The sequence below is a fragment of the Telmatherina bonti genome (assembly GCF_933228915.1).
Source record: "Telmatherina bonti genome assembly, chromosome: 18".
In the NCBI taxonomy this organism is placed as follows: domain Eukaryota; kingdom Metazoa; phylum Chordata; class Actinopteri; order Atheriniformes; family Telmatherinidae; genus Telmatherina; species Telmatherina bonti.
Genome location: NC_136616.1, coordinates 24186340 through 24214126, shown reverse-complemented (window position 1 = coordinate 24214126; position 27787 = coordinate 24186340). Strand labels below are relative to the sequence as shown.

At 39.3% G+C, this 27787-nt stretch overlaps 1 protein-coding gene across 2 annotated transcripts in view; it reads left to right on the top strand.

Moving 5' to 3' along the window:
* ppargc1a (peroxisome proliferator-activated receptor gamma, coactivator 1 alpha) overlaps positions 1–2968 on the top strand; it is a 35155-nt gene extending 32187 nt beyond the window's left edge. For both annotated transcript variants that reach the window (XM_079257419.1, XM_079257418.1), the window contains exon 13: positions 1817–2968. In XM_079257419.1, coding sequence (XP_079113545.1) covers positions 1817–1920 — 104 coding nt within the window. In that variant the 3' untranslated portion in view covers positions 1921–2968. The remainder of the gene's footprint in view (positions 1–1816) is intronic.
* The last annotated feature ends 24819 nt before the right edge of the window (positions 2969–27787 follow it).

Below are 27787 nucleotides of genomic sequence, written 5' to 3'. Positions count from 1 at the left end.
AGAAAGAAAAAAACAGGACATATGAGAGATGGGCTGATGGAAGGATGCGGTTTAATATCGGTTGCCCGTATTCTCGTCTCCCACTGCCTCAGAAATTTCATACTTTGAATGCATAATCAATATGTGTACGATCATGCAACATACCTTTGAATGAATAATCAGTAGCATGTGTCTCTCCAGATGCACTGGAGTAATGCATATTACATGTTGCACCCTGACAGCTCCGTTTCCAGAGAGAAGCACTTTACCGTTGCAATTTGTCAACAGTTCATCAAGAAAAAGAGTTGATGAATTAAAATATGTTTACATTTAAAATCAGTTTCCAGCGTTTGAACGCAGCAGCATTTTTTCCTCAAACAGAAAAAAGTACCTCCCATAGCATTTATGTGACATGTTAATACTGAATTTGAAAGTTTTAGAGTTGAGACATTTTTAGAGAAATTCAACAAAAATCTTGAATGAACTAATTTATTTGCTCATTTTTTTATTATGGATAAATTACATAAGGCGTGTACAGTTGACAATGCACCCAAACTGCTGTCACACGTGGACGTCAGAGATTCTAATGAGAAAGTTTGGACAATTCGGTCCAGTGTTTTTCACACAAGCACTTCACAGAAGGAGGCATTCTGCTGGGGATCCGCCCTCCCCACTGGAAATGCAAAGAAGTTGATGCATGGGAATGGCTGTCACGCAGCACGTGATGCAGACGCACTATGTGGAAATCATCGGAAACACTTTGAGAATGGCAGATGAAGCTCCTTATTGCGTTGATATGAGTACCACATGGATCGGTATCTGTATGTATCAACAACAGCAGGGAACGAGCAGAAAGCAGCATACAGATCAGCAGAAAGGACAAACTCTTACCGCCTCACACTCCCACAGGTCATACACACAGCTGAGATATTTGTCGGCACATTCGTACGGTGATCTGGAGATTTCAGTACCAGCCTGAGTGGAAAATCTCTGATTCTGGAGCAAATACAAATGTTTTATTTCCCACATGCCCCCACTCTAGAACATCTCCAAAACATTTTAGGACATCAATGCATGTGTGAGAGTGGTTTTAATGTCTATTCTGCTGGTGAAACCTTTGTCATCATTAGTAAACATAGCAAAGTATTATATCAGCACATCAAAATTTAAGAAAAAACAAAAACAAAAACCAACTATCCTTTTATACAATCAAAAACAAAGAAAAGAAGCAAAACAAAGGGAACGGAAACGTGTTACAATTGCATTAATTTGTAGACCACACCGCGAGTCGTTAATTATCATCTTCTCTATGTTATCACTTGTTTGTATTGTCTGTTTGCTGTGTTAATTTTGTTTAGCCATATTTCAAACCTTTATAAGGTGAATTAAAACAAAAAAATTAGAGGCAGAATCAAGGTTTGAATTTCATGCTATAGGAGCAGACTGTAGCATGCAGTTATTGTTTGACAAGTGTTTTTAACTACTGACTCCAGCCAGCCATGAAATTTTCTAGCATCTAACCAACTTACACTTTGACTCTGTCAGAGAATATGCCAGGTTGTGTGTTAATGTGAAATGTGGTATCATTTTAGGAGAGTTCACCACCACTGTACTTCCTCTTGTATTTAAAACAGAAACATTTCTTTTGTTGGCAAGATGCTGATGACAGAAATTAGCATTGAGGCTACACATGACTGAGCAATACGTGTGCAAGCAGAATATTCTGTGAACTCTGACACCATGAATCCCTTTTCTGAGAACAGCAAGGTAAACCTTATGGTGTTCAAAGAAGCACTGTTCTGATCAACATTAACCACAGCCCTGCTTTACCTTCCAGACTCCCATTCGGACGACTTTGATCCGGCTTCCACTAAAAGCAAGTATGACTCCATGGATTTTGACAGCTTGCTGAGGGAGGCCCAGTGCAGCCTGAGAAGGTAACCAGTTCAGTGGCACCCGCTGTCTGTCACAAAGAGGGACTTCTTATACCTCACTGTTGTTTCTCGCTTATTTGATGAGACTACCAGAAGTTTTACACTCTGTCAGAGAGTGTGTAAGAATAAGTCTAAAGACCTTTATCAATATAAATGAATATATTAAAAATAAAGTTTACATGAACATAGCTGCTGAAGAGCTGGGAAGAGACGTTGTGGGAAGGCCAGTGAACCCTCAGAATCTGGTGCACAGGTTTGATGCACACTACTGCTGTACAACCATCCGTGGAAGAGGACGAAAACAAAAGAAAAACCCGTGATTTATTTTTCTCCAAGCACTACAATACCCACAATTCTTCTTTTTTTTGGGTGAAGACATGAAGCTTGTTCAGCCAGATCTGTTTCCTTTTGCTGTTGATTTTTTTTCTTTCCTTTTGCTTTTTTGAAATCTGGTGTTTGGATCTGGTGTTACATTACAAACAAGAGTATAGGTAATTGTATCTTGGAGGTGACTATTCTCAAGGTAATATTGTTGTCTACATTTTAAGGAGAAATGTAGCAGTGTATTTACAAATACTATTAAAAAAAAGGAATATTTTTATTTTATGTAAATACTGAAGTTCTTTATTTGTTACAGCTATGCACTGTAAAACGCAGCCTTTTTTTAAATGAAGAGAAAATTTCTTAATTTAGAATGTCGATCTGTAGTAATTACAATAATGTAAAACATATTGTACACCTACATGATGTTTAGAAGACATAATATGATTGTACAAAAAAAAAGAAAAGAAGAAAAAAAGACATGTCCGATTGCTCATTTTGCAGGAGCATGCGAACAAATGTCCTTTTTTTTAAGTTATTTTTGGTGGGGAAAAGAACAGTCAACCATGTATAGTTTTCTCTGTTTTTTAAAGTTTCTCAATCAGTGTTTTTGCTTAAACAACCAGTGTAAAATGCATTTTTAACGTGTTTTTCATGATTGTAAACAAAAATGCCCCATTTTTTAAATTATTATCAATGATTTCTGAAGCAATCATACAGACACACACACACATACACACACACACACACACACATATATATATATATATATATATATATATATATATATATATATATATATATATATATATATATATATATATATATATATATACATATATATATATATATATATATATATATATATATATATATATATATATATATATATATATATATATATACATATATTTGTATGAATATATGTAATTCTGATTTTTCTTTTTACATTTTTCATTGTTCACAGTAAAAGCAAAAACGTTCAGATCATTTCAATCATTCTAAACATATTTATCTATTTATTTAAATATTTGAATCAGAAATATTTATGAACTCCATTTAACATGGTGTACCTCATGAGATTTATTTGCTTTTTGTGTTTTGTCTTTTGATTTATGTTTTTGGTTTGTTTTTTTTTTTATTTAACTTTCAATCACTAGACAGGGTGTACAATAAATGGTTTGGTGGGATGATATTACCTTCTATGCCTTTTGAAACAATCAAAACATTCAGCTAATCAGTCCAGCAGTCAGACTCTCATCCTGTTGGTAATTTGTCTCCACTCTCAGTCCCATCTGCAGCACCTAGCTGGGTCGTCTCCATACAAATGCAGAACATGAAGCAATAAAATGATTTTACAGGCATTCTGTTGCACCGCTGAACACGTGACATGCTGTCATCACTCCGCTCATGCTTGATTATGTGAATACCAAACAAAAGTTTACAATTTCATTTTCCTGAATTTTTTAAAGATCTTGTATTTGATGTAAAACACACACACGCACACACACACACACACATATATATATATATATATATATATATATATATATATATATATATATATATATATATATATATATATATATATATATATATATATTAATATTATTCACAATAATTACAAGATGATTAATAATGATATAAATAAAAAAACTATATAAAAAGCAATAAATTATTTTTCAGAGTTGTATTTTAGCTCCTATTGTGTGATTTTTGGACTTGACCCATTACCCAGTCGCTGGTAGTTAGGATTCCTCCACTCCAGTATCTTGGCATTTCATCACATGACTTGTTGAACACTCTAACATCCTCGCTCCCACTTGCGCTTCCCTTTAAGATGTAGCCGAGTCTATGTGATTGTATCGCACGCATTACCTTGTGACATCTGTGCAAATGTGACTGCCTCTTAACTCCACCCTGTGTGTAAAAAAAAATGTGTCGAGTTGAAACTGTTTGTTGTGTAGTGCATGGCTATTACCGGATGCCAAGTTGGTACAGCCTAAACCACTCTGGGTGTCTGCCTGTCAGCCGTCTCAAGTGGCAGATTTTCAGTGACATTCTATAAGCCTATAGAAAATTAGTCAACAATGTATGGCATGCCACACCCTGTTCCCCGTTCCTTCAGCTCCCTCTCCCTTCCTCCCCTTGCTTTTCCACCCATTCCCTCTTCCACCCTCTCCCCAACCTCCCCTCCCCTGCTCACAGTCCAGATATCACAGCGCCGTCAACGTGACATAAAAGGTAACCTTGCGGTTTCTGGTTCAATTAATATCCCGTTTCTAGCGCGAGCCAAGTAATGAGAGAACCAGCTTCCATCACAGGAAGGAAAAATCTTTTGTATAAAAGCTTTGCTGATCACAGGCTTTCTTTCATGGAGTTTGACTGTGGAGACAAGAAACAGCTAATTTCTATGATGCAAAGAGGCAAAAATTGGTTGATGGAAGAATTGGGGGTGGGGTGGTGGGGAGAGAAAACTTGTACCTGTGTATTAAGACATTGTTTTACTTTTTTGCTGTCTGTATAGCGTTTGGGTAATGGTGTCGTGTCCCATTTGATAGATGTGGCTTTAATCATTGTAATAAAAAGAAAGAATGCTTTGTAAATTGCCTAGAGTAGCAATATATTATAACAACTCCTGGTTCAAATTTCAAACTGTGGCAGACTTTTTAATAATATGACCCATTGAGTACTCTGCCACTGCTTAAACGTTTGTTGGGTAATCATGTTTCTTTTGGAAGGACAAAATGTTTATTGGCAAATGTGTGTGTGATTTTAGGCTGCCATGTGTGCGTTCTGGATGTGTGTGTGTGTGTGTGTGTGTGTGTGTGTGTGTGTGTGTGTATGGAGAGGGAGGGGAGGGGGGCGAGGGGGGGGGGGTTGCTCTAGGTTGTTACCTGTATGCGTCCTATCCACGTTGCCTTCTGCCAAGTCCTTACCAATGCCTTTGTGGTTCTACCTATTGTACTACTTTCTTGTGAATTTTATTTTTTATGTGCAATTCTCATCAGCCTCACCATGCCAATAAAGGGAAATGTGTTTGAAGAAAAAAAAAAAAAGGAAGAACTGTCTATCCTTTAGTGGTTTCTCTGTTATCTGTCTTTCCTTGATGTGATGAATGTCCCTTCATCAAGCAGCGTTGTACCACTTTCACTCAGCACCGAGGAATGATTATGATTTGTGCGCTCTGATTACTATCACAGAAACATATCCTTGAAGTTTTTTTTTTTTTTTTTTTTTTAAATTGAAGAAGTAAAAGGTAGGAACACAATTCTTGCTTCAAAAGTGAATTCGCCATAAATTTACCTTCCTTTTAATCGCATGCTTGCTGTATATCAAGGTGTTAAATGAAAGCTGACGGACGAGGACAAATGACACGTGCACATCCGTGGCACATCTGTCTCGCTGAGGTTTACCTTCCTAATAAAGAAACTTGCTCTCATTCAAAGCTGACTTCCTCTTTGAAATTCACATCACCTGCGAAAGAACATTGTAGTCTTTGTCTGTGTCCACAACTTGACTCCACACCGTGAGCGTGCAAGTTAATTAAAAAAGTTAGGGGGAACAATTTCATTAACGCGATGGAGAGCTATAGTGACTTGATGGTGTGCTTGATATTCAATGGGGCTTCATTATGGCTCTAACAACCCCCACTTTTATTTCTTTTCCTTTTTTTTTTTAAACCCACACACACACACACACACACACACGTATTCAAGTCGGAGAGCTGGGATCACACCAGGACCTTCCACCATCTCCTTTCTACAGGTGCAAAGAGAAATATGGGAAGAATGTGCATTAAACTTTAAGGTTGGGGGTCTGATTGTGTTTTTTATTAAGGCCGCTGTTTAGCCCCAGAGAAGAGAACGGCCGGCTTTCATTTCAGCTCGGCTGCCGTATTACAGCGGGAGGTCTCCCTCTGCTTGCCCTTTCCACAGAATGAAACTGTCCCTGGAAATCTCTCCGCTCCCCTGTCGGCCCTTTTTCCCCCCACCTCTCTCTTCCCATCATGATAGGATGGCTTCTTTTTTTTTTTTTATCTGTTATATGTCTTTTTTATTATTAACCACCAGATAAGCAGCTATCTCTTCTCCAGTTGGAAGTAAGTGGTAGCCTTGGAGATAATAGGGTTTGATGGGGCTGGGCTCCCTGTGGGACAAACACTGAGATGTTGCTGCTGAGTTGTGCAGCTTTGTATTTCATTTGGCATCTACAGTCGCTGCAGCTGCCTTGTTGGATAATGTTGAAATCCTGAAAATGACACCCTCTGTTTTTTCCTCCCCAAATTCATTTTTTTAGGTGGCAAAGGAAGTAAAAAGCAACTTGAAAATGAAAAGCCTGCAAAGCTTTGGCAGCTTTTTTTCATGAGGAAACCCTCTTTCTGCTGCATTTCCCTCTCATGTTCTTTGCTGTTTAACCATCAAGGTGTGGGAAAAATCAGATTCATTTTAAACTACCTGAAACTAGTTAATTAAAGCCTGTGGGGTGGAACATGAGCAATCCTGTTGGTAATTTACTATAAAGAACTCATTCCTGATTCTCAGCCGGCCACAAGGTGTATTAAGTGTGCAAATTTCTTCCCAGTATGAAAAGACAACAACTGACACTGAATCAACATTTATCACAACTTCTATCACAATAATTAAAGTTAGCTGACACTGATTGTGTCTGACTAAAAGGTTGGCAAAGAGAATAATGACAAGATTTCAGTGCCAAAGAGGTTAGGGAGCTGCTGGCAATGTCAGGAAGACATCAAAGAATTGATGGCAGGATACGCTGTGCTGCTCAGTTCTTGCCTTTGGTGTCCCTTCAAGGTTTTTCTGTACTCAAATCCCCCAAATTTCTTTTTCTCAATCTGCGCCTCTCCCTTTCACTGTCTTAGTCTTAGTTTTAATCTTTTGCCAGGCAGAGATGAGTCCCTCTGGAGTGCCAATGTGAAGCAAAAGCAACATGATTTTGCTGCATTTGGAGGAAGAAGCTACCTCTAGACACTTTGTGATATCATCACAACAATAGCTGTAGGCAGAAAGCTGTTGGTCCAATCAAATTGCATGTACCTATTAGGGATGATTGGTTAGGTCACATGGCCTGCAGTGGTGTTCTGCTGTAGTCATGTGAACTACCCGCTCCAATTTGATCATCAGGAAAATAAACATATCCTGCGGCAGTTTGTGAACACATCATCTTGAATAGAACTGCACATTTTGTTCCTATCATTTCTGAAAGTGGTCTTTGATGAATCTGAGGAGAACGAACCACAAGATGTTGCTTGGCTTTCAATTACTGCAGCTCCTTTTTGTTAGCAACCATTTTGTTCCACCAGCCTTCTATCGTATGCCACCTTATGGGAGAAGATAATGACAGTGCTATTAAAATCACAATCTCCCTATCCAGCATTGTAGTTTCAGCAGTTTTTGCAGTTAAAGAGTAATGAGGAACAGAAGGACAGTATTCTTCTCTCCCCCCCCCCCCCCCCCCCCCCCCCCCCCCCAAACTATCAACTTTGGGGACTGAATGTATTCTTCGCTAGATAATTAATGGCTACAGACAAATGGTGGTTGATTGAGCGACTCATCCCTCTATTTTCAATCACCATCTGCTGTGTGTTGCTGGCAAAAAAACAATGTTAATTACCTCGAGTGTGCCCAAGACGTGTCGTATTAATTAGAAAAACAAAAAAATGGAAACCTAAAAGTTCCCATTGTTTTAGTGTCAGTAATGATGTGTGGGTATTCATAGATTTTGTTGATGGATTAGCACCGGAATCCGATCCAGAAGGCAATCATTTGTTAATTTGGCCTTTTCGTCATTTACTAACAGATCAACATTGCTTTGACACACTTCCATTTACCTGACTCGTGTGCCTCCAGGCTATTGCAGGCCTTTAAGATTGCTGGGGCTGGCAACTCTCTGCCACACAGACGGGACATCAGCAGAAAGATGATTCTCCACTGTGACCGCAGGAACAGCCAGCTGACAGAGAGCGTTAGGGCTCCGGATGCAGACGGACGGGCTTTTTCAGCAGGTGCATCACCTGACCAAAGAAAGCAAGATGGGGAGAGAAAAGAGACGAAGCAGGACTGACTCGACATGACAAGGCTGCGATAGCGCTCTTTGGGCCAAAGCCGTGATGGCACCCAGCAGACACTCCTTCCCAATGCTCCCACACTCCAAAGTATGCAGGTGGTGTGAGAGGATCCTGATAGGCCCCGCATCACAGCACCATCGCTAATAAGCTGATGTAGAGATCAGCATGTAAATGTGGTGATGATGTGAGAAGCATATCATTGGTAATTATTTAGCAATCACAGAATAGCATCAATACCAATTAGCATAATTTTCATGGCTTCTGTACTTAATGACTTCATTCAAAATACCAACAAATCAAATATGCTAGTTTCCTTCCCACATGTAGGTCATCTACAGTCAGTTATGGACTGGATTAATGATATGAAGCAGTGCAAATGAAATACAGCTACCTCACAAGGATTTATTATGTACGCTGTAAGCGCTGTAGTTCTTGTAGCCTCTAGAAACTTCGAGGTTTGAGTGCCACTATCTGACCCAGAACAACAAAGTAGCAAAATGCATCAGTAAATAAAATAGTTTGTGACTTGTCCTCTGGTTAAAGTGTATAACAATTTTCTATCTAATAAAACACTTTTCAACATTTTCTGACTTTCTACATGCAAATTGGAAACAGATTTAAGTTTAACAGAGTTTAAGTCAAGCAGTGGAGCAATGGTGGGCGGAGCCAACTTAGGCCTGTATAGCCAGCCAATCGGAGCAAGTTGGGTTTTTTTTTTTGTTTAGAGGGAACTTTATATTTGATAAAGTCAACATAAAATAAAGTCAAGAAAACATCCTTAATGACTGCTCATTTTAAGATGTTGCATCACTGAATGTTGGACCATTTCAAAGTTGACTTTCACGTTGCTCAGTTCATTGTTCTCTGAAATTCCAAGGATGCTTCAGTCTATCCTCAATATTCTGCCTAAGACACTGTATTCAGAAGATGAGTTAATGTCAGCGCAATTTAAATTTACGATAACAAAGATTTTAGTTCATTTGTGTCTCATCAAATGCCATTGTTGTTAGTGTTAGCTGCTGTTTAAAGTCAACCAGTGTGTGTCAGGTGTGATGGACATAAGGAGCGTTTCAATTCACTACTTCTTCAGACTGTTCTGTTATTTAATGTTTTAAATACATCGATGAAGGCTTTACAAATGATTTCGGTTGGGCCCAACCTGACGCCTCCTCTGCTTCGAATGTTTTCAACAAAACAAGTATTTAGAAGCAAATAGCATTTTCAGGCTTTTTTGTTCTATTAGATGCTTACCTTATATTTCCTACATAAACACAGATCACTATCCCTGATAAGACAACAGTATGTGACTCTGCTGGAGTTAGAAAGAGTTGGAGAAGAAACATTTTCCCTCTAGACTAAACTGCCTATTCAAATGATAAGGGAACATTTCACTGGAACAATGAAAATTTGAGGAAATATGAGTTCTTAACCTTTTCTATGATCTTCAAACCTCTTGTTCAGGTCAAAGCATTTGGTTGAGAATCCCTTCTGTAGAATATGTACAGCTAGCAGTCCAGTTTTTGTTTGTTCCTTAAACTATCCCAAACTCTTTGGATCTGGATTTCATAATGGCTCCATTCAAGCATTCTCGACAAGATGGCTTAGGATGGGAGAAAAGCTGAGTGCCCTCTCCCTCACTGTATTCTCTCCAAATGTCTTTTTCCATCTCTCGCTTATCTGCTACTTGTATGTTATTTAGCAGAGTGGTCTTGGCTGATCGGGTAGTTGTGTCTAAATCCAGTTCCCAGCTATTTGGCCCCCACCCGATTCGCTCCGACACAAGAGCATCTCTCTCTCTCTCTCTCTCTTTCGCTCTCTCTCAGACCCCAGCTTGAACCCATGTATCATACAGCAAGGCTTCACAATACATTAGAATGGGCCCATGGACAGTTATTGTTTGTTTGGACTATTTATATCAGAGTACAGTCTGCAGCAAATGACTCCATAATGCAATCATTCATTCCTGCCATCCTGTGCTCACGTCCATTAGGCTAATGACACTCTGCAACCATGTGGGGTTCCCTGGTTGCTGAAATCATGAATGTGAAAAGTGGAAACACCACTGCTTAATTACAGGGTCATGATCAAATTCCTGCATCAGGAAACATCTGCCCGTGGTGCCTCAGAGCAACAGACGGCCTCACAAGACTCTTCTTGTGATCCCATGATAATATGAGGTGTAAGAGGTTGAGAGCAACAGGAGATCAATAAAGCACTAAAAGAGGAGGTTTGATGCTCCATCATTTCAAAGCATGGATACACCTCCAGTGACATTATCACTCCACGTAAAGACCTCAGCTTCTCTCAAGACAGTTCATCTTGAAAACTTCTGACATTTTACCACCAGAACAGCACTGACTATAACACAGTACAGATGTGTTCTTGTCTGCAGTTTGCCAGCAACTCTGCAAGGGCAAATTAGCTTCAAGCTAATATCATTATACCAAAACAAGGAAGATGTCTGGATTATTGTAAGGTTTAGCGTGTTTGCTACCAATATTAGGACCTGAAGTAGCACAACTGAGACTGATGGGAATCTCATTAGGGAATGAAACTGTTGCTCATTGTGAAATTTTAACCAAATAATTGCAAAAGAGAAAGAAATCTATTCACTGACTAACAGATGGACATGATGAAACCAACACATCTGACATATAAAGCCAGTGCCAGAGTGGTAAGTTTAATATAAATGAAGGCAGAAAAGCAATTTTTTGGACTTTCGGTGGTCTCATGTCCTTTGTCTGGGTCTTCTCTTGACTTACTGACAGAGACTTTCATATCTGTTATTACATACAATGTTAAAGTAATCTCTTTGATACTCTGAATGTATTTTTCTGAAACTAAAATATAATAATAAAATATAATGTGTCTGGGATCCTGTGTCTTTGCTTGAAACTTTATGTCAGTCTGTTGAAGGGTTGTTGAGATAGTTATGAAGCTGAGCGATGCATGGCTGCTGAGAAGTGAATGAAGATTTTGTAGCTTAGTTTCCAAACTTATAAACATCGTGAAAACAACCTCATTGACTTGTGCTCAACTGATTCTTTTCTTCTGATACATAATAACACAAAATCAAGACCTTGTCCTGTCAAATTAACTGCTTATCTTCTTCAGAAATTCTTTGAATCCTTACATTATGGAAATCATTACAACTGAAGTATCAGTGTTGTCCTAAAGCATTACAAAAATATTTTTGTAATGGAACTTTTCTGTGTCTTTGGACTGTCAAACATTTCAGCCCAAATCATCCTGACTTAAGTGCATTAAAATGCACAGACTTTCAAGCTATAATTACTGGACAAAAATACCCTGTGCCTTAATCGCCATGGTAATAACGCAATTAAAGTGGTGTTTCTTGGACTTGGTAATCTTCTGTGACAAGGCTTACAATTCAATTAACCCCATTTAACACTTTGTTTCAACTTCCTGTAAGGCTAATTTGCTTTAAACTTACTTCTGTTGTTATAATTACGCCGTCAGAAATGTTCAGTTTTTGAATTATCTGTTATTTATGTAAGTAAAGGGGTGATTTTCAGGGGTTAGGATCCGTTCCTATCCAGCAGGAATGCCTTGAAGGGAAATTTTTATGTCTGGCTTTTGACAATGTTACAGCTTTGTCATTTATTGTTAGGTTGGGCTGATTTTATTGATTGCTGCTTATGTGTGTAACGTTAAAGTGCGGTGAACTAAACTACCCCGTATTTCCCCTTGATTCTATCTTTCATTTTGATACCAATTCTCGTAATTTCATTTCACAACAAAGCTCCACTCCTTCTGACACTCGCCAAAGCCAGCTATGGATCTAACCCATTTAATCACAGCTTTCTTGTTCTCTTTTCAGCTCATGTTGCCTGTGACATATTGAGTCGGCAAACTTTCCATGTTCTCTCAGAGAAGGTCACTGGGTCAGACCCAATTTGGCCTCTGAAACTGAGCCAAGATTTCCACTGCTGTCATTCAGATTAGTATTAGACGTGAGCGCCTTTCCTAAGCAAATCAGACGGTGTGAAGGACAGAACCATTCTTCCATTCAAGCACGCCTGCTTCTTGTTACAGAGAGACAGGCCAATAAGTTGGAGGACAAAGGGAAGTTTCAGGGTTTATGGGAAGTCCTCCTTGTTCGTGATTGCTTTTAAATGTGAAATGCAGTTTCGTCATGTTAGACAAGAAGCAACTGTTTTACTTGGATCAGAGCTACAGCGTGGTACCTGTGTGAGGCACCTAATGTCAGCGGGAAGTGTGTTGTCCATTCTCACCAAGAAGACATCCGGATTATAAACCTTAAGGAGTATATTGCCAGTTGATGTCTTATATTTTTCTTAACAACACTATGAAGCAACTCATCACATCACATGTCCTGCAAAGATTATTTTTTACAAAAGAGATATTTTTTTCCTGGAACTGTATTTTTCCCTGTACTGCACTGACACATAAGACTGGTAGCAGCTGGATCAAACATTTCCTGCTGCAGAGCAGTGCAGGGCTAAAAGCTTATCACATGTATGTGAGGTTGGCACACTATTTGCCATGTGATTGGATACCATTTCCAAAGAAAACACAACATGGTGTGATTCAAGGGTTTTGTTGCAAATTGGAGAAACGTGGTTGGTGAATTGCTATTGATTCACTTGGAAGGACAAACTTACACCTGGACCCAATCAGCGTTGATTGGAGAGTGGCAGCATGCCCACTCACACACACACACATGCACACACACGCCACAGCTGATGTGAAATGCTGTCCAGTTCTGTAGAAGAAGGTGAGGAGGGGATAATTAAACGTAGTTCCATCACTGTAAGTGGTGCTTCTTGATTTTATATTTCACTTGCAAATATGTTGAGGCTGGATGCAAAGTCAGATCATATCGCACAGCAGTGGGGGGAGGCCACAACATAATCATGCTCTTCAAGTGTACACTTATGTGATATTTACTCACAGTGAGGAGCGCCATACAGATCAAAACTTTTATTTTTTTATTTTTTTATTTTTTTGCAGATTTGGGTGTTTAATTGGAAATGTGTCAGATCTTCAAGCCATCTGGGGTTTTTTTTTGTCTTATATATGTGCTTTGTGTGATTTTTTACTTAAAAATAACCATTAATTATTTCCCTACCCCATAATCATCTTCCATATGTGTAAATCCTTGCATCATAACAGCTGCAACATGGCTATTAAAACCAGTTTAGGTTGCACAACTGGTTAGTTTTAATCATGTTTATGAAACACATTCTCCTATTACTATATACTTGCATGAAGTATAAAGCAGTTCAAGCCATATATATATTTTTATATATATATATATATATATTTAGCATGGATGTTTCAGAGCGTTTTTTAAATTTTTATCACACATCTACTTTCTGTAGCAAAAGTTTTTGACCTGCAGTTGTCCTCCTCTGTTCTGTAGTTGTGAAGACTGGATACCTTGTCTGCAAACTTGTTGGCATGCTGACTGGATAGCTCAATTTGAGGATTATATCAACGCCTTTAGCAAATGCTTTTGCTTTACATGAAGAGTTGTGCCATGCAGGAGATTCTCACTCCTAATGTGAGCATTCTGGCCACAGGCCATAACTTCACATCCTATCACATCACTGATATGCCAGACAGGATACAACATTCAAGAGCCTTCCAGAAGCTGTTTTGCATCACTTGTCAAAGGTGAATTTTAACGGATTTACTTGAAGTTGTTAAAGTGATCAGTAACAGCTAAGACAAAAAAAAAAAAAAGACGAATGAAAGCTTGAAGGAAAATTATTATGCAACACCTTGTCATACGCTCAAGGCAAGCATGTTGTTAACCGGATGTTTTGAATATTTTCATGTTACATGGCGAATTCAGTAAGTTTTATACAAAATTAAACCTCTGTTTCTTTGTGTGTGCTTCCACTGTAGGTGTCAAAGCCAAGAGCTCCATGCAACCTTCAGCCCACTTCAGCCCACTGCTGGTATATGTTGGTAAGTGTCCCAGAATTTCCTGATGTTCATGCTAAAGGTGTAACCCTTTAACTTTACACATCCCAGTGAGATAGACTTGCTTTTGCATTTGCAGTTAGTCAGACCCCTGTATGTAAAGCAGTTCAGGTTTTAAATGGTTGATTCCTGAGGTGATTTTTCAAATAAGTGATCCATTTAAGTTTAGCTGAGGCTAATATTAAGTTCAGGCAATGTGAATTTGTCCCAACAAAAATCCTTGAAAAGACTGATTTCATTGGTTTTCAGTTTGTCCAAGTCATGCTGCTAGAAGCCAAAAGAGGCAGCTTAGCTAGATGTCTTTGCTCCAGTTTTATAAAACATTTATTTAAAACCACATTAGAAGTTTTTCAGAGTTTTTCGTGGGCCTAAATTACTGGGCTAAAATATTTGGAATCGGGACAAAATTCTGTAACATGCAGTGATGACACAGATGTAATGTACTGAGAGGGGACATTTCCCTCATCTCCTGTTTTTCATGAGTAAAGCTGCAAAATGATGTAAAATCATGATTATTTTGACGCATTTAATTTGTGTAATAATGGTGTTGACATATTACATTTTTCTGTTGTGTTGTTTATGTGACACAATTATTGGCGTGCTAGTACTTTAACTTATAGTCATGATTCTTCCATCTGTGCTGCTTAATGAAAAATACTGATTACTTCCCAGATGCTTTGGTGTCAAGTGAAACATCAGTCCGGTAGCTGGAGTATTATACATGTCCCAACCCAATTATATGCAAACCTTTAAATCCCACAATTTTCTTTCAATGCAGTGTGCTTTGAGATGCATGTATGCCTTTTTCTCTATAAAGACATTTTCCCAGGTCTTATATCCCAGTGGATGCAGAGCACATTGTGTGACAGCAGAGAGGAACAGGGTGGAGTGGCTATTTTTACCTGAAGCCCAGGAGTGAGCTCACAGAACACAGAAGGTGAAACGGGAGGAGAGTGGAATTTAGGCAGCGCTTGGGAATGTGAATTGTGTTGCGTTAATCATCTGGACAGCAGAGACATTAATTGTGCATGAGGCTCAGTCTCTGGACATTCCATGAATTGCTCAAATACTGACAGAGGGCATGTGTGTGGATGTGTGAGATTTGGAGGCAAAGAGATGAAGGGCACGGTATAATTCAGTGCAAGTCAGGGAGTAGAGCTGGATTTATACTCGGCATCTGCGTGAGGGCTCGGATATACTTGCTGTTAGTATTACGTCAGTGTGTGTATCATGGCAGCAGCACGTAGGAAAGCGAAGCCACTTGCTCTGGCGTGAGGTAACATGTCACGTGAGAGCAAGAGCAGAAATATGAGGTCATAGGAAAACACAATGCCTGCTCTTTTTTTTTTTCTCTATTTTCGCAACTGCAGGATCTGTGATTTTTCTTTCCATTGCACGGCGACAAACACGCTCCTTGACAGTTGGCAACAGATTTGCAAAGTGTTGTTTATGGAAACACCCTGGAGATACAATGCGACTGGCAGATTGGACTTTTTCTATGTATTACCCCAAGCAGTCGCTGCATGATCAATCAAATTAATAGTAATATTTATACTATTTACTCAATACTAAAGTGATAACATTGATACTTTGATGTAAGTCTTGAAACTGTCAGAATCTTCATAAGTAAGATGAAGGGGTTTTGGGGGGATTTTGTTCAGATTAGTTAACATTAACTAATCATGCGCCTTAAAGGATCACGTCCAAGTTGATTCTACAATGACAGTAAAGTGATTCTGATTCTGACTTGGTACCGGAAGGGTTCCAAATCTTACAGTATCGTTCACCCTAGCTGAAACTTAAGTAAACCGTAAAACAAACTCTGTCCAGTGGAGCTTACCAGCTGATACCATCCCTACTGCCACCTTCAGATTCAGCAGAGAAATGACAACCTGACACCATAACCCAGCGCTTAAGTGCAACAGCACATTTCACCGGCATCAGGTACGCAGATGTATGAGTAAAAATCGAGCTTCTGTGAGGACAAGCTGGAGTGTAAGTGTGTGTATGTGTGTGTTAGTAATGGCAGTGTGGCTGTGTTGAGGTGATATACAGTGGCTTGACTTACTCTTGTAGGTGAAGTGCACTTTGCTCAAAGCTACGCAGCCCCAGAGGAATAGGATGTGTTTTCCAGCTCACTTTTCGGGTTGGGAAAACACACTGATGAAAAAGGATGAGGCTATAGTGGCACACTTGGTTTCTGCAGAAGCCCCCTCCGTCACACACTAACATCATTACAATTTCAGCCTTGGTGCCTTCTACCAAAACTCTGCATATTCATAATGTGTGTGTGTGTGTGTGTGTGTGTGTGTGTGTGTGTGTGTGTGTGTGTGTGTGTGTGTGTGTATTTGCTATTGTCTTGTTAAAATTTTACAATGGGCGCTGAGCACCTTGCTGTTGTGAATGCAAAGTTGCACTTTAATTTACGCTAGCATCACACCAACAGATTTGGAGAGTGCTGATATGGCATATTTTGTGGTGGGAGCATCTGAGACGCTCAAGGGCGGGGCAGTCACCCTTAAGAGGGCAAGGGGGCTCACCTTATGTTATTATTTTCAGAGATGCCGATTCGTGTTGACCTACTTTGGGAGCAGGGATTGTTGAGGCGCTGAGCAACAATGCAAATGAGATCTGTTGCTTCTTGCCTGCCTCTTGGATTTCATGGATTTTGAGGCAAATGATGCAACTGGGGAAAAAAAACGACATGTCATACACTTACTTCATGTTTCATGAATACTGTCATCTTTTCATCTCCTCTTTTAAAGCTCATCTGAAATTGTCACTGCTTTATGGTTTCAGTTGTAGTTTTGTTTTTACGTAACGATTATTGAATCTGGTCGTTCTAATTCTATTTGAATACATGACAGCGGCTTACTTGGTTTGGCAACAAAACCTTAAAAAAAAAAAAAAAAAAAAAAAAAAAAACTTGCTCAGCATTGCAAATGACAGTGATCGCAAGTGTTGAAACACAACCCTCCACCTGCTTGACAGGTAGGTGTCAGAGATGTCTGTCATTCTGTCAGCTGCACAGCCTGGTCTCAACAAGTGACTCTGTATTTGCAAGATGTTTTTGTTGCAGCTGGTCTGCAGCAGTGAAGACTGAAGATTGAGCTAATTGAGACTAAACCAGGGTCCATGAGGTTTGCTGTCCTTAAGTTTTTTCATGTGTCCCTGTTTAAATGCACTTGGTTCCCATTCAACGCATCCAACAGCTAATGAAGTTCAACACAATGACTGATTCATTTGATTCAGGTGTGTTGGAGTAGGATACATAGAAAACCTGCAGGATTGTGGCTCTCGAGGAAAGGAGCTGGGCCCCCCTGGACTAAACCATCCAGTCACTGGGTTCACAATGCATTAAGGAGATGCATTAAAGAGGGTGCAAAGGGAACCTAATTTGAACAAAAAGGTCTTTACTGAAGAAAAGCTGCACATGTTATGTTATGTTATGTTTCTGAGGGAGTGAAGGAAAGTTTAACAAATGAAAAGGTGTATTCTCCTGTTTTGCTTTACCGATTTGTTACAAATGCCAGGAGATTTTGACCCAAGATGAGCTTTATTCTACAAGTTACATGTAGTCCTTTTCAAGTAATTTTACTAATATATAAATATATAATACACATTGTACCTTTAAATCAAAATTTTCTGCTGCTGTCATTGTAAACCTTGGAAACTTGATAAATCCGGGAACTAATTTTACTGGCTGAAGTGGATTGATCTGGACTTCCCTTACCAAAGTTTGTGCAAGACGGATGTAACTATTATTATTATTAATATCTTGTAGTAAAGATGGCCATAACAAGTTGCAAATGCACGGTGGCTGTTAGTGTCCAAACTTCTTCCAGACATGAACATGTTTAAATCTGCAAGTGGATCTAGTGGCTTCAAATGCAGACATGACTGCACTACAGTACAGTTGTGTGCATGCATATTACCTTCTATGAGCCTTTTCAGGCATTACTAATCCCAAATAGTGCTCTTACTCCTATCAAACAAAGCCAGCACTGCAACATTACACTCCCGCTCCCTTCATACAGCGACCAATTTGTCTTTTGAAAACCATGGTAAAATTGGTGGCATATAAACTACCATGCAACTATCATGCATGTGGATCTACGACAAGTAGATGTAAATGGCTCATTATAAGAGAATAAAAACATGTTACTTTAGTAAAGATATTGAATATAAAAAGAAACAGTATTTTTTTTTTGTTATTGACCTTATGAAGGTTTTTATGTGCTGCTTCCTTTGAAGCCAGAGAGTTTGGCAGTTTTTGGCCATTTGGCATCGCCTGCATTTGTGGGCATGAATATCACTAACTGGAAACCAGATCAAAATCCATGAAGTTACTGGTGAACAAACTGGCAAAACTAATCACTACTAAACCAGTGAAGCAAGAGCTTATTGATGATGATGTTTCATAACTCAACATTTGTAGGACTGCAGATGTTATATCTGCAAACACACCCACCTAACATTCATGTTTACACTTTTTAAGCATAAAACCAAAGAAAAAGAAAAAAAAAGGTAAAATCATTTTCAGTGTGGTAATCTACAGAGACTGTTTTAGTGTGTATTCATTTAAAACATGCACACACATAAATCACTGTGTCGTCTGTAGCAAACAAGTTAAAAACCTTTTTGCACTTTTGTAAAGTCTGCAGACATCTTAACTTTGGTTTTAAACTGACAAAACGTAACATGAGAGGATTTTATTTGCATGTCAGTCTGAACTGGGACAGTGATAGCGAAGGGAAACGGTAACAATGTGGTTTTGTCTGATGTTTCAGTCTGGTTAATAACACATTAGTGGTGAGTTTGCTGCCTTTTTTTCTCTTTGTCTGATCGAGGGCACAAAGCTGCATTAAATCTATAAACACATTTATACATATAAAATGTGGATCAAACACATCTTCAGCTAATAGTATATACAGGAAAGTACACATGAGGCAGAACCAGACAACTTAGAAGTTGTTCAGCAAAGCTAACTCTGCATCTGTTTGTCATCCTGTTCTTTTTTCTCCGAGCCCTCTCCAGCAGTACGATCCTGTCTGTTTATTCCCGTCGTTTCTCTTGCTCATGCACTTTCTAATTGTCCTTCTATTGTCTTGGGCTTGTTACCATGGTTTTGTTTTCTTTTAAACTTTATTTCTAATAGTGAAAGTGTGTTGTATTAACATGGGACTGCCTCATGCTTGGCTGGAAACCAAAGCGGCAGAATTTCAGCCTCTGGGTGCTTCAGGGCAGTTTCAGAGTCCAAAACAAAGGTTTTTTGTGCTCCAAAGTGAGTCAAAGGAACATTATTTTTAGGTTAACAAACCGCAATGGCAGTGCTTTAACATAAATGTACAAAGGGGACATCAATGAGACATGTCACTGATGCAAGACCCCCACTGGTCTGGGGCACTGTTTCAGTGCTTCAGACTAGTTTATGTATATATGTATAAATATAAAATAGATTTAATATTCACACAAAAGACACGCCTAAGTAAACAAATCATGATGATGTATCTGCAGAAACAGTATTATGCTGCTGTGACCTTTGCAGTACATGACCCGGTTCAGGCCACATGCAAACCAGATTTCAGCAGCATTCCAAACTCCTGCCATAAGTGGGGGAAAAATGGACCTTGTGTCTGACAAGCATGCAGCATCCCGAGCTCTCGTAGATGTGACGGACTACAGTGCTTGTATCGGTTCCCAGTTGTCCTGATTGAGCTGATAGTTTTCTCTGTATCACGAGGCGGCATCTGTACACCACTACCGGTGTTTTTAAGGGGAAATCTTAATGTGCGCTTTGCCATTAAAAACAGCAGTAACTTACTGCGCTCAAACACAGTGTTCCTCTCTGCACCTGATAAGAATCTGGAGGGAATATCTGGCAACAAGCAATATTCCCAGAAGTTCATATCAAAACCCCGCTGGGTATCTGGGATTTGCCGGAAGCAGCGGCTTCCACATCCTTTTGAAAATGAAAATGCAAAACCAATACTGAATGAGATGTGGACAGTAATTCCTTAAAACCAGATGAGAGAGTATTGTCCCTCCATTAGGTGGCACATTGTGGGTATAATTGGTGCCAATGAGCAGCACATTCATTACTGAGCACATTTTCCTCCTGTAACTTTTTGTTAATTAACTATTTTGTCAAGATACAGCAAAGCTTTACTCTGAATATGACTATTGTTTTACATAAAATAGTATTCCAAGTATTGGGAATAGAACATTTTTAAATAGTTTTTACAAAACAATGCAAATGGTTTTATTCATACAGCTAGTATTTGGACTTCAAAACCGCCACATACTGTCTTATCCACTGCACATGCAAAGACCTCCCTTTTTTATTATAGAGTGGTTAAAGTTCAAGTGCTTTTGCATGTCTGTGCTGTCACTAACTTTCAGTACACACTGGAAAAAACAGACACACAGTTATCATAGCATTAGACACCCTCTTTTTATTGGTAGGAAGGAGAATCAGTGTTAAATTCCTGCAGGGGATTGTGTGCGCCAGTTGTGAATTGGCCTTTGTAGCCAGATGTGAAAAATGGTTTGGCGAAGGCTGTCATTTGAAGGAGCCCGGTTCTGTGCGTTATGACAGCCCTGAAGCACTCCAATGCCTCTATTTCAATGTCTGTCTATCTTTAACACATTCCCGCACACCTTTTCTAATGCTCACTCCTCCACAGTGGCTCTTTTATTAGGTTGCTTTAAAGCCAGATGTTGCTGCTGCTGTGTGGATGAACAGGAACACAGCAGAGGGGGGGGGGGGGGGGGGGGGCAGCGGTAAAGAGGGAGGGGCAACCACATGAGATGTTGCTGTAACTTCCTCTCCAGCTCTGCTCCATGTTTTTGTTTTAAAATCCATGTTTCTTTCTCCATATCCTACATTTTTCACCTTGTTTTCTTTCCCAGGATCTCATCTATGTAAAAAGAAGAAAAAAAGACTCCACACACCCACATGCACAACACAAACTAACTTTCCTTCCCTCTCTTCTGCCTGTCATGTAATGTGAGCGACCTACTTCGAATACGAGCCAACAGTTTGGAAAGAAGCAGCGGCTGTGATTCAGGCTGTCTTTAAAACCAGCGCGCTGCATGCAGGAGATAACAGGTGTGATCTCAGTGGCCTGGCCCTGTTTTTAAAACCTAGATTACACTCGCTCACAATCAGATTCTTCCAACAGCACACTGGCCCCAGTTATTGTCTGCACTTGAGCTGCAGTGGATTTCTTACATACTGAACTTTAGCACAGCGTAAGGGAATGAATAATTCTATTCTCAAAAGTGTAAAGTGTTTCAGGGGCACTGCGCTTTTTTTTTTCTTTTTTTTTATTCGCTAGAATTTCTGAGTTGGAAATGTCAATTTTCCCAGTCCTTTCTCTCCTCTCGACTATAATCAACGGCCGCTCCTATTTTTGCAGATTATACAGACATTGGTGTAAAGAGAGGAATAAAAATTGCCGGCGTGCTGAGTTTACGCCTGACAAACAACATCCACGCAGAGATCTGACACTGCAATCTGCTCTTACACACAGAGGCAAATCCTAGCCTTATTCAGATACATTTCCAGTACAGACCTATTTTGCAAATCAATCATGCAGCACAAAATAGTGGCACAGAGACTTATATTCTCTAACTGCCCAGAGTTGGAAAGCTGTTTTTAAAAAAAACAACAAAAAAAAAAAAAACAAAGGCAGAGGAAGGGGAGAAAAAAAAAGCTGCAATGTGGCAGGGTGTTTATGGAGAATATGAATGAAGGTAGCATGCAGCTTTTATGCCTTCTAATAAGCCCCCAAGGCTGAGGAACATTACGACTCTACTGTTTTATAACCGCTGATGGTCTTGCTCAGAGATGTACACTGCATCTCTTGGGTGTGTGTGCGTGTGAGTGGCTTGGCTCGGAGGGTGACAAACCCATAGCTGTCGACTGAAACGATCCTCGTGAATGTATCGGGCCATGAATCAGTCGGCCAGACTTCCTCTCCCATGATACCCCTCACAAACGATATGCTTAATAAACACAGAAAAGGGTGTATGTTTGTGGGCATGCCTGCATGAGCATTGCTGCAAATTTTTGGGGTTAATCATTGCAAATGGATTTGGATCTGACAGGCATTCCAATGAGCGGCTATGGCGGTACGATGAGCTCATTACCACTCACTAAAATTTTGCTCACATTAAGAAGATGCCTCGCTGTCGGTGCGCATAGTGGTTTTGTGCGAATGCGAACTTAAATCATGTAACGTGAAGGCAACGCATCATGTTTTGTTTTTTTTTTGTGAGCTGTGTAGGTGTCTCGGCACAAATGTGCGTGCCTTGCATAGTGAGGGTGCACTTCATCAGCCAGCCAACGAGGGAGAACTGATGCAAGAGCATGAGGAGAAGGTGCTGCTTTTTCCAGCAGAGATTTGAGATGAGGTTTGCATCTGTGACCAGGGGGCGCTGCAGGAGCTAATTAAAGGTTATTGGCAGATGTTCTGCCTTTACAGCGTAGCATCTTTCCAAATACTGATCAGCTGCAGATTTTTATGTACGCTCCATTGATTGCAGCTGAAATGTTTGTCTTGATGAGACTTTATAGTTTTTGCATAGTTTCCCCTCTGATTTATTTCAGTCAGAGAATCGTGATCCATGAAGATAAAAGTGTTTTGATGTGGTCATGTGAAGTATAATATTAATCTTTAAATTTTAATTTGGCTTTATCTTTCTGACTGAGCTTATTGGGGCTATCATTGCAAAATAAGTTTGTCTTTGTGGAAAAAAAAAAACCTTTTTCTAAAATTATATAATCATTTCATCCCTTTGTTTTATTGAAAACAACACTTGCCAGGTGGTTTGCAAAGCCAGATGTCAGCATAGTTTATCATGGTAACACCAGAAATCTTAGTCAGGAATGCTTGTGTTTGTGTTGACACAAAATATCTGGTTTAAAATTTCACTTTGTCAAGTTATGTTTACTAAAACTGACTAAAGTTCTGAAGGTGAATACAGCTGTGTCCAAATACAGAACTGACTCAACACTTTGCAGCTTCACACTTTCAATTTTGCAAGCTCAAAGAGCCAATTTGTATCTTTTTGTCTGGAAAAATGATTCCAACATGATAAATATATTCCTCAAATATTTGGTTTCCGTGACATCAGAAGCAAATCTACCATTTACCAAACTGCAGCAATTATGGTGTAAAATCTATCTAATGGAAGCAATAAGGCGAATTAAACCAGATTTTTCAGCTGTAATTTAGCAGTGTGGCAGGAAATTTAGTATGCACATAACAGCTGGAATGAATGTTGTCTTTTACAAAGCAAATCATTATAAAAGAAATGGGTGAGCCTTGCTGACAACACTTTTTGTACAACTAAAAGATAAGAATAAACTTAACAGAGATGACATACCAACTACATGCTAACTACATGCATAGTCGACTTAACTTTTTGTGTAAGAAAAAAAATGTTGTATTGGAAATACTTTGTCCTGGTTTTATGTAACCAGCTTTGCACAGTTGGCACACTTCAAAGATGCAGAATGCGTTTGTTTCAGGGGCGATTATTCAAGTTTATCTCTAGCTCCTCATAAGCATATTAATATTTTTGTCACACAGATGGCTTCTGGTCACAGAGACGTCATCAATGAACTGTGGTGCATCATAAAACAGAGAAGTCACAAAACTTGGCTAAATTTATACGTAAATTTATACGAGCATTGTTCTCAATTGCAATCTTTTTTTTTTTTTTTTATTGTTGCTTTTGATTTCAGAAATATAGCTAAAAACATGCAATTAAACTGTTTATCACTGATTTGAGCTAAATACAATGTGAATATTTTTTCTTCTTTTGCCTCAGTGAAACATTCAGGCCAGTAGCTCTATTTTAGCATTCCAGTTTTCACTCCGATAAAAAGGGCTATATCATGTTTTTTTTTTTTTTTTTTTCCTTTTTTTTTCCCCCGAAGTAGTAGTATGTGCTTTGATGTTCTAAACCCACTGAATCTGAATTTGAACCACTTTGATTTGAGGTACAGAACTTGCCGGCAGTACAATTAACCATGGCAACGCTTATCTCCCAGGATATCTGCTAAATCTGCACCCAGCAATTTTCCACAAATATAACATCACAAAAGCTGCTATGCTATCTCATAAAACTGCACTATTAGATCCTGAGCATCACATCTTTAGTAGTTTTGAGATGTGAGTCCATTACTTAGGCACTTTAATGTGCAGTAGTAATAATTTTCACAAGTTTAATCTGAGAAGAATGAAAAGATCATCCTCATCAACATCCATCTCTGTTACTTAGAAAACTGGAGGATTTTGTTGAGGCTCTTTATGTAACAACTTCTCTGTCTTTACAGTCACTTTCATCAAGTTTGTGAATGAATGTCCAGCACCTGCTCTTTGTGTGTGCTGTTGCAGATTTGGGCAACACTTACTTTACATTGTGAAGAAATGAGGATGCACCTGGCGTTTCGATTTGGCTTACACAGCTAAGGCAAAACCTACATAACTGTATCTCTGTCATTGAGCGCAATAAGAATAAACTCCACAACACTACCATACAGACATACTAGTGATGATAACTCTAATTCTGCAAACATATTCTCAAAGATGAAGAAAACGAGTACAAGCACAGGACACCATCTGCCGCTGCATGTATGAAACCATAATTTTCTCATACACTCGCTTGTCTCATTGTAAAGTTTCACCAGTGCAAGGACAGGCACAGTCACATGTTTCTGTTCTTGCTTCCGAGAACTTACCAGTGGATAAATCAATGGCATTCTAAAAATATTTAGAAGAGAGAGGGATCAATGTCAGAGATCATTCCCGTTCAACTTTGATATGTTTACACAAATAGATCATTGATGATATTGAGTGCCTGTAAGGCTCTGTTGTTGCCTTGGCGTGGAGGTGACGCTGCAGTCAGACTGTACATATAGCCACCATTACTATGACTATATCTGGCTCATCTTTCCCAGGTGCACGCAAAGCTTTTTACATGTCATAATGCAAGGTTGAACTTGTTTCAGGCTTAGAATATATCTGTGGAAGGCAGCAGGAATTTTTCTCTTCTGCAACTTTAAACTGAAGATGTTTTTCTATCTTCTCATTCCTCCTGTAGCTACAATCCAGCTGATGTCTAATTATATGTATTAGGGTTTTTCCTGAATGATTATAAGATTGTTACTGCATGCATGGGACAGTTAAAGCAGCCTGTAAGTCTCAGCTGTGGTATTCTTGTAAAACAACACATCAGCTGCTGCTCCTTCGTGGACATGGTAAACCAACCGCATGTTTTTTGCTACTTTGCATATCCACATTAGTGCACAGTCACTACCTGTGTATCACATGCACAATCACACCAGCCTTCCCCTAGGACTCATTATTCCGCCGATGGTGTATTAAAGAGCCATGAAAAGCAATGTTTTTGTGAATGTGTTGAACTGGTGACACATTCTTGAGCAAAGATAAATGGAATTGGTAAATTTCATTCCAGCTTGGAGTAGGTATAACACAGGTTCCATGATAGGACTGCAAAGCCAGTCATGTAATTTACATCGCATCAGTGCTAAAGCTTTTGCTGTCAGCTTGTCAGTGCATTGGATGCCTAAATGACAAGGGCCCCGCCATGGTTTATCATTGCTGAATTAAAGGCAGCGCAATGTTTACATGAGCGAATTGCTTTGTGGATAATGTTGAATCAACGGCGAAGAGACAAACACACCGGCCATGCATGCTTGAGAAATCAGATTCCTCTTTTTATCAAATGAAATACAAACATATTTTCCTCTATTTACAGCCACTTATTCAATGTCAAATCTAGCTGGAAGAAAGGACATCCAGAACTTCCCTGCAACATTTTTTAAGCTGCTGGGGGATCCTGGAGCGTTCCCAAAGCCAGGAGATATATAATCTGTCCAGCATGTTTTGAGCTCACCCCAGGGTTTTCTGTGAGTTGGATGTGTCCAGAAAAAACACTAGTGGAAGGTGCCCAGGAGGTATCCTATTCAGTTGTCCACAAATAATCAGATCTGCAAGCTAATGAAGAGGGTAATGCATCAAATAAAAGCAGTTTTATAGTAATGCTATCAAGAACATGTCACCACCAGTTAAACTGGTTTGGGTTTCCTGCACACAAGTGTATGGATAACATGATCATCTGACTTTACTCTCTAAAGCAAAAGTGCCATTCTTGAAACCTGAGTGATCATTTTAGTATAATAAACACATATGGAGACCTAAAACTCTTTCCTGTTTCACTGTACTTTTGTTCCCCATTCTTACTTTGAGGCTACTTTGCTTGTTCAGCCTGGAAAAACTAACAGTAAAATGTAAAAAATATAGTTTAAAAATATCTAATTGAACCACTAGTAACATTAAATAATGGTTCTTGACTGTGTCAAGTCTATTTCATGCTTCCAAGCATGCAGATCCATCAGGCTTCTTACTGGACATCTTAATTTTTTAAGAGTGGTGTCTTGCACCAGGACAACAGATCCTTGTGGTCCTGCAGGGTCGCTCCTCTGGGATCTGGGCTTGCTCTGGAACATACCACGGATGGTTGCTCAGATTGGAACCTGCACTCGACTGCTGCAGTGTTCTTCACTGCAGTCTCATGGCACACACAGTGAAACCCCCACAGATGGTCCCCAACTATGCAACATGTCTTGTGTTTGATCAGCCAAAAAAAGTACATGTCACTCTGCAACTCATTGAACTCTGTTGCCTACACATGGCAGTCCCACATCAAATTCAAGTCACTGGCATTGCCTTCAGAGTGACTTCTGGGTCAGCACCCAGCTTCAGAGACTCAATAGGCCAGGTTTGTACTCCCTCTTGATCACTGTCAGAACCAGATGACTAGAGCGGTCCACTTCCACACTGCTTTACTTGTGGTTTTACAACAGGAGGAGAGGCCTTTTTCCTGAAGAATCACTGAAGCCTTTTTTTTTTCTGTGAAGATATCTCCTGACATCTCCATACAAGTCACTTGCAACATATTCTGCTCTTTTTTTTGTCTGCTCTATTTGTACTACAGTATAATTTGAAGAAAGATTATTTAGCTCTTCATAAAGCAGTGTTCCTGATGCAGAACTTTACAGAGGAAGTGGACCAAGTTACATTTTGAATAAATTTGAGTTTTCCGGCATTGGGCATGGTCATATGAATAACATGGGACAATAAAGACTGAAAGTCTCCTTAAATTAGGTCAGGACCCAATGATCTGCATCATCCTCACGTCTCAAGTTCATTCCATAACTTGTGCCCTTCTCAGGGGATTTGTCCAGTCGAACACTACAGTGCTATGCTCAAATATGCTCTCATCAGCAGGTTGGGAACTTAAAGATCATGTCTGTTGACAGGGGATATATGGAGGGTATTACGGTATGGAATTAACTAGCTCCACAACATTGCTTATGACTTATCTTGCCATGATAGGAAATTTCTCATAAACCAACAGCCAGTTGGGGCAAAGAAACTTTTTTTTTTTTTTTTTT